Below are 7,715 nucleotides of genomic sequence, written 5' to 3' on the forward strand. Positions count from 1 at the left end.
AACATGACAACCGTGGACAGGAAAACTGCCAAGAAGTGCCTACTTCTCGTACAATTTAAGGAGATGCAGATGTTGAAGCAGATTATTGCTGATTTTCACGTAGGCTATCAGCCAAGCAGCTGAATATATACCAGCAGTATGTCACAGTGACACATCAGGAAGTGGCCGATTTGTCAGCACGCACGCTAATAAACAGAAACGCTTGGGCAAATGAACGTTTCTGCAGAATAACTGCGACAAAGGTGCGAAGATTACTTTTTGACTCTTCCTCTTGGCAATGAGTCTTTGCTATGACATGTACATTTTGTGCACTTGTTGAGGCTGGTACATTTATTTTTATCTTCTAGGCACATATGGTAATTACATGCCCCGAAGAGAAGCTACGCGAGCGTGCAAAGCGTATGGTCACGCAGCCGCCATTCAGTAGTGCAGCGCTCCGGTACGGTGTGTAGAAAGAGCCAATCGCTAGAGCTGCGTTCGAGCGCATCGAAAATGTGAAGGTTGCTCAGTTTGGCCTCGTCACTTGCCCTGAAGAGCCGTGGTTGGCTTGTTCTCCAGATGGTGTATTCAGGCAAGTAAGTAAGTACCTTTTTTCAGTGATATAAAAATACTCTGTCCATTTTCAGGCAACATGACGGCCAGGTGATGCTACTAGAAATAAAGTGTCCCTACTCTAGAAGGCGACAGAAACTGACCGAAAAGCCACTACTGTGCTATCTGCAAGAAGGAGACGCCGTGACATTAAAAAGAAGCCATCAGTACTACACACAAGTTCAGATATGCTTGCATGTGCTAAGAATTGAGACGTGCCAGTTCTTTGTTTATTCTGACGTGGACGCTCTGACTATTTGTGTAAAAAAAGATGATGATTTCTTGTCTTCCGCTGTGCCCAAGCTCCGGAAGTTTTATTTCGAACATTTTTTGAGTGCTTTGGCAGAGTGCACAGACTTGTGAGACTGAAACGAGCTTGTTCATAAATGTTCGAAAACAATGTTTATTATGATTTACAAAGATACATTCAATTTTTATGATATTTTGTAATCACGAAGCGCGAAGTGAGAACCAGACTTCAACAGAAGTGTGCCAGAGCAGTATTCATCTTTATGTACATATCTCATTTCATTACAGACCGCACTTCGAATGATTTGTTGGTGCAATAAAATATAGAATTTAATCATTCAAAAGACATTCAGAAAAATTCACATTTTCATTCCATGGCTCTCTTTGCAAAAATGTGACTTTTCAAATTCGTTATCACGGACAATACATGAAGAATTTCATCACAATAGCCTGTTAACTCATATGGTATTTTATGAGTGATTATGTCAAAAATTTTAAGCCTCTGAATAACCCGTTCTACATGAATTCTAACAGAAGCTGTCTCATAAGTAGCATCAACCTCTGACTCTGTAAATTGAGGGCTAGTGGCAAAAGGCGGCATAACCAAAGTAGCATTCTTTTCCCCAACACTAGTTCTGATGCCTGGGAATCCTTTGTCTGCTAACACAAGATCGCCAGGTTCAAGCAGAGATAAAAAGTCCGATTGCACAGTTATTGTTGCGTCAGTTGTTCTGCCTCCGAAGCCTTTTGACAGAAATGTTTTAATGTACAGAAGCATTAGAACGCTGTAATGGGCCGCCCTCTTGAGCGCCTTCTAGTGGGTCGCCCTCTTCGCCTCTTCTCGGAGAGCACGCCCCTCGTGCGCTTGCTCGTGAGAGTCTGCGAGTCTGCGCTCTGTCGTTACTGTCGTCGCTGCGCATCGTCGCCATCGATCCCGCCGTCAATAAACGCCTTTACAAAGTGGTGGAGGTGCGGGGCAGGAGGCGGCGTTTGCTGAGCGGCGTCTTGCGGCATGGTAGATGGCACGGTACGGGATCGAAGCTCCAGGGGCATCAGATGGAGACCGAAGTTGTGAGGACGGTACAGACCATTTGGTGCAATACCAATGAGGTATTTCACAGTGTGTCGGCCTTTGTACTGTGAGTACCACAAATTTTGCTTTTCTACTCCTCGTGGTACTTCTGTTTCCAGCTCCGTGCAGTCAATGATAACCCGACAATTAGGGTAATGTTCCCTAAAGCTAGGTGGCAAGGTGGCTAAAACAGCTCTCCTTGATGGCCAGTGCAACCACGTCTTTGTTGCGGCTGTAATGTTCACTAGCAGTCCCTTGAAAATCCGTGAAGTTGTTGTTCTGTGCACATTAAACAAAACCCCTAGGACGGAAAACGGCAGGCCGTGCTTTAGCTTGATCAGGAACAATAATAATTTATTCTCAATGGAAAGTTCATTCAATTTTCTAGGAGTGGGTGGCAATATACTCAAAAGTAAAGCGAAAATAGCAAAGTTAACAGCGGTCAATTCATGCAATGCATCCTCGTTGTCTTGAACAGATTCATATCCTGCAAACACCGGCTGCTTACACACTGGCCCACTGCTCTTTTCCAGCATGTCGGGATGCGATGAGCTACCCATGTCAGTGGTACGCACTTCTCTGTGCTTGATGAATGATGATGCATTTCCATTTGAAGTTTCTGACACAAAAGTAAAATCTGCACTGAAGAACACATCAAGGGTGTCTGTCATCGTCGATACCTGAAACAAATTCAGAAGCACGCTAAACATAAAGGAAGGCCCATGCAGTTTTAATGCATATTTGAATTAACACGAAAGAATGCTAAAGTATTGTGGGTAATGAGGTGCTGAATAGCTGAACTGAATGCAACAGAACATAATGCTCTTTCCTCTGCGTTAATATTTTAAATAATGATCGGTTTTGCTGCACTTTATATATATATTATCTGTTTTGTCTCTTTCTTTTTTGCATATACTTCCCTATTTACACACCTCCGCGTGTACATGTGCAGAGCACGTGTGTTAGAAATAAAATTTCGAAAAAATAAATAAGGCTACATTGTATTAATAGAACTCGGGAACTGTGTTCATTGAATAAACGACATACTAACTCGGATTGCACGTACGGAGCAGCTGTCATAAATAGCGGTGCTAATACACGGAGTTTTTCTCTTCAAGCACTTTGTATTTTTTTGTAACATGCTACAAACAGCGCTCACAATATTTTTAGAAGTGCTTATTGAAGAGGCGATCCTTCCTGTTCATGCAGAATACATAGTAACATTACGCCGTAAAGCTATGCTTACATCAACGCTTCGGGGCTCGTCTTCGGCAGAGTGGGCCTCGCTGTTGGAGGACACGAGATCACCAGTCTCGCAGTCATGCAGATCATCTGACTGTGGAGCCGCCTCTGCCGCTGCCTGCTCACTAGCGGCAACTTGCATTTCCGTTTCAGCCTTCCGCTGTGTTCTTCTCCTCCTTGCCCTAAAGAACATCACAAGAATTATGAGGCGAAGTCGCGAAACTGCCGCCACCATCTCTGGCCTACGTTACTTTTATCCTTACACCAGGATAAACTTGCTAACTCCGCTGCTCGCTGCCTTATTCATATATACACGCCATCATGACAGCGCCCTAATTGCTGCATGTTTACAATTGTTACACTGACAGCAAAAAAAAAAAAACAGTCAGTTACTTACCTGGCATAGCGATCGCTCGAGTGAGTTGTCTGTGTGAACCTGTAGCGCTCAGGAAATATCGATGGATCGTATGCTGGGTGCGCCTCTTCGTTTGACTTGGCATTTCCTACAAAGTGCCTGCTGCATATTCTGCTGTACGGCCCGGGCGTCCAATTAGACCCATCGTTGCTGTAGTGCAATGTAGCATTCATAAATTTTCACTCGCAAAGAAACAGAAATACTCCATCTATTCACAAAACTCACTTTTGTTGTCGAACGAGAGCGATCCACCGTTCACGCCGATTCCGTTCATATTCTCTAAATGGAAACCGGTAAAAATGCGTGCCCGGAGAATTCCTGTAGGTGTTATTGCACCCAACAACACAGCAATTATTCCTGGAGTTCGGCATCCCTACGAACAGCGCAACAGACACAAAAAGAACTGCCCGCGAAAAGACCTCGCGCCGTCACAGCGGGATCGTAGAGCGAGCAGGGTTGCAATCGCGGAGCGATGTTTTATGCTATGTTATTCTTATCGTCCACCACCTGCGGCGGACTGATCGCGTTGATAATGCGGACGGACCGTCGCTCTGATCACTGGCCAAGCGCGAAAAGCACGAAAAGTGTAGTCATCGTAAAAGGCATAGTTCCTCGACTTCACCCCATTGCGAGCGCGTCAGAGCATCCCGCCAAATCTGCGCTTCTTGCCGCTAGGGACGCCGAGCGGAGTTACGTCTGCACGGAGCCTATACTGCCACGTGGTCGTGACGTGGATGAAGACAGCAGTCGGCGTGTCGAGATGAATGTTTATTTCGCCGAACTTGTGGCCGGGAAACGACAGCTCAAACTACAGCAATACACGCTGTACACTGATAGCGGTGAACTATGCGTCGGCCGTCGATAATCTGCTCATGGCTGGGACGCGCCGTCTTTTATACATCACGTATTGAACTTTCCAGTCTTATCACTGGTGGTTGCGCAAGCTCCGGAATAATCTAGACTATTCGTGTCCTGCGCGCAACCTTAACAAAATGGTCTACTACAATCGCGAAGCTTCTCGAACACTGCGTCACGGCCAGCGCCGAGCGTTGCTAACCGTCCTTGCTGGTCAAACCAGAATACTTCAAAATAAAACAAGAAAAAGGCGTGGCATTGCCCCGCTCTGAAGAAGCATCGTCCCGATGCTTGTGTACAGAACACAGAAGTAAAAAAAAAGAAGTGCATACACAAAGAAATTACAACAAGCAATATGTACAAGCAAAATTACAATAATAAAGCAAAAGGTACAGTCCTCAGGTTCGCTGACTCGCAAAAAAACGGCTTAAGGCGCACGACATGGACTACTTTAGATCGTGCACGGCGCCTTTGAGAGCTCAAAATGCCGTCCGGGATAAGATCGTAGTCTAGAGCGCAGAGACGTCGAAGCACCTTGTATGGCCCGAAGTATCGCCGAAGAAGCTTCTCGCTAAGTCCCCGACGGCGTATCGGCGTCCAAACCCATACACGGTCACCGGGTTGGTATTCCATGTGGCGTCGTCGAAGGTTATAGTGGCGGCTGTCGGCCATCTTCTGGTTCTTGATGCGTAGGCGGGCAAGCTGTAGAGCTTCTTCGGCGCGTTGCAAATAAGCAGCGACGTCGAGATTACCTTCGTCGGTGGCCGTTGGCAGCATTGCGTCGAGCGTCGTTGCTGGGCTCCTTCCGTAGACCAACGTGTAAGGCGTCACCTGCGTCGTTTCTTGCGCAGTGGTGTTGTATGTGAAGGTCACGTACGGAAGGATGGCATCCCACGTCTTGTGCTCGACGTCAACGTACATGGCCAGCATGTCCGCGATGGTCTTATTTAGCCGCTCGGTGAGGCCATTGGTCTGAGGGTGGTAGGCAGCGGTCCAACGGAGGCTTGTCTGGCTGTACCTCAAGATCGCCTGAGTTAGCTCCGCAGTAAACGCCGTACCTCTGTCGGTGATGAGGACTTCTGGGGCGCCATGACGCTGAACGATGTCTTCAACGAAGAACTTCGCTACCTCGGCGGCACTGCCTCTAGGTAGGGCCCTTGTTTCGGCGTAGCGGGTCGGGTAGTCGGTAGCTACGACGATCCACTTATTACCGCTTGTCGACGTTGGGAACGGCCCCAGGAGGTCCATCCCGATCTGCTGGAACGGTCGCCGAGGTGGCACGATCGGCTGAAGAAAGCCCGCTGGTCTTGTTGGCGGTGTCTTGCGTCGCTGACAGTCTCGGCATGTCCTTACGTAGCGAGTGACGTCAGCGGCAAGGCGCGGCCGTAGTACTTTTCCTGTATTCTTGCCAGCGTTCGGGAAACACCGAGGTGTCCTGCTGTCGGGTCGTCGCGCAGGGTCTGGAGGAATGCTGGTCGCAATTCTGAATTCAACACGAGAAGGTACTTGGCTCGAAGTGGTGAGAAGTTCTTCTTTTGGAGAACGCCGTTGCGTAAGAAAAACAACGCCAGTGCTCGCTTGAATACTTGCGGAACGACGGCGGTCTTGCCTTCGAGGCAGTGCTGGGCAGTATCGAAGATACATGTATCTTAGATACTATCTTAGGTACTCTAGGGGTATCTTGTATCTGTATCGTGATACGGCTCGAAAAATGAGTATCTGTATCTGTATTTCAGATACCCTCCATATTGTATCGTGTATCTTAAGATACAAGATACTTCTATCTCAGCACAACCGTGCGAAACAATAATCTCTGACCAAGCGCCGCTTCTCAAGCTGGTGCTGGTGTCACTAAGCCATCTAAATAAGTCTAAGGGCAGTGAAGCAATTTTATTTTTCCGCCAGTGTCCTCCTGTGAGGGCAGAAGATGAGGAAGACAATTAGGCGCACGGACGTCTACGCCCAGCCGACGTAACTTTTGTTTTCTCGATTTCTTTTCTTTTTATTTGCTCCAATACTGCGACACTTGCTCTTAGCCACTGCCCTGCGCCGCGCACTCCACTGCGTGCAGCGTCTATGGCGCAAATTCTGATGTTGCTACAGTGTCGTTATTGAAGATTCTATTGCGTCTTGCGCCTTGCTCCGTAACGAAATGTTATGCGTGCAAGAATGGGGTTGCTTTGTGTCTTGTGGATTTTACATATGAGCGATTTGAAGGATTTAGAATAGAAAATTGAGCGAGTTGGTATTGATTCATACTTAGGACTGTGCAGCGCTCACAAAAAGGGACAAGGGACGGAAGAAGTACACAGAGTATCTGGAGTACAAGAAGTAATGCCGTCCGGGATAAGATCCGGGACGACACAGGAGTACAAGTACACAGGAGTGTCCTGCGTACTTCTTCTGTCCCTTGTCCCTTTTTGTGAGCGCTGCACAGTCCTAAGTATGATTTGAAGGATCTCGTCGATGTAAGTTTGACTTGCAGGCAATGAATTAACTTATATGCAAATAAGATTCTAACAATTTTAGCACCACTGCCTGATGCTAGATCTAATAGAGCAAGCGTTTACATAACAGAAAATATCTTGGCGTACCGTATTTTTCACTTCCTCCTACATTTATTCAAAGAATTTATGAAATCATAATTTGATTATTAGCACAAGTGCTTTTTTACCTGTCATTTTGCGGCCCATACGTTACCTAGGTCTCTGTACTGTTTTTCCGGTCTGGTCACTGCAGTATGTCTTTTGTAACGCACTCCCAAAATAAGATCTCTGTTTTATTCTTCTAGCTGTCTGCATTATGTTTCTGCTATTGTTTACACATTTACACGTTGCCAAGGCGATTTTGAAAACAAATATATAATTATGTGGGCGTCCCTTGAGTTAAAGTAGAAAACATTTTGCTTACCGCTTAGGAAAAAAGCGAAATTGAGTTTGTATTATATTAATGGAAATAATTAGCAGCCATCTTAAATATGTTAAGAAGGGGACTCGAGAAACGTTGTTTTACTGAATGCGCCGTTTTACTCACGAGCCTCACAACGAGTCGTTTCAGGCAATTTTCCATAGGCCCTGAATTTTCTATTGTCTCAACAGCTGAGTTTACGATACTTCATGCTCATAGCTATTAAGGGCGCCGTCTGTATTGTGTTTCTGTACTCATTCAATGTGAATGTTTGATACACAACCACTTCTATGTTTTCCTTATATTTGTTTTCCTGTTTTAGGCCTTCTTGAAAATTTTTCGTGTTACTAATTACCACGTAATGGGAGCTATAAGTGGCTGTAG

General features: G+C 46.1%; 1 protein-coding gene across 1 annotated transcript; it reads right to left on the minus strand.

The window, feature by feature from the left end:
• Positions 1-1,207: 1,207 nt before the first annotated feature.
• On the minus strand, positions 1,208-3,296 carry LOC119403592 (uncharacterized). The gene is made up of 3 exons (XM_037670518.2): positions 3,159-3,296; positions 1,925-2,592; positions 1,208-1,625 (listed from the first exon to the last, which is right to left on the minus strand). Exons 1-3 carry the CDS (start codon positions 3,294-3,296, stop codon positions 1,208-1,210), a joined length of 1,224 nt encoding a protein of 407 aa, XP_037526446.2.
• Positions 3,297-7,715: the final 4,419 nt, after the last annotated feature.

This window comes from Rhipicephalus sanguineus, chromosome 8 (genome assembly GCF_013339695.2).
Source record: "Rhipicephalus sanguineus isolate Rsan-2018 chromosome 8, BIME_Rsan_1.4, whole genome shotgun sequence".
NCBI classification, from domain to species: Eukaryota; Metazoa; Arthropoda; class Arachnida; order Ixodida; family Ixodidae; genus Rhipicephalus; species Rhipicephalus sanguineus.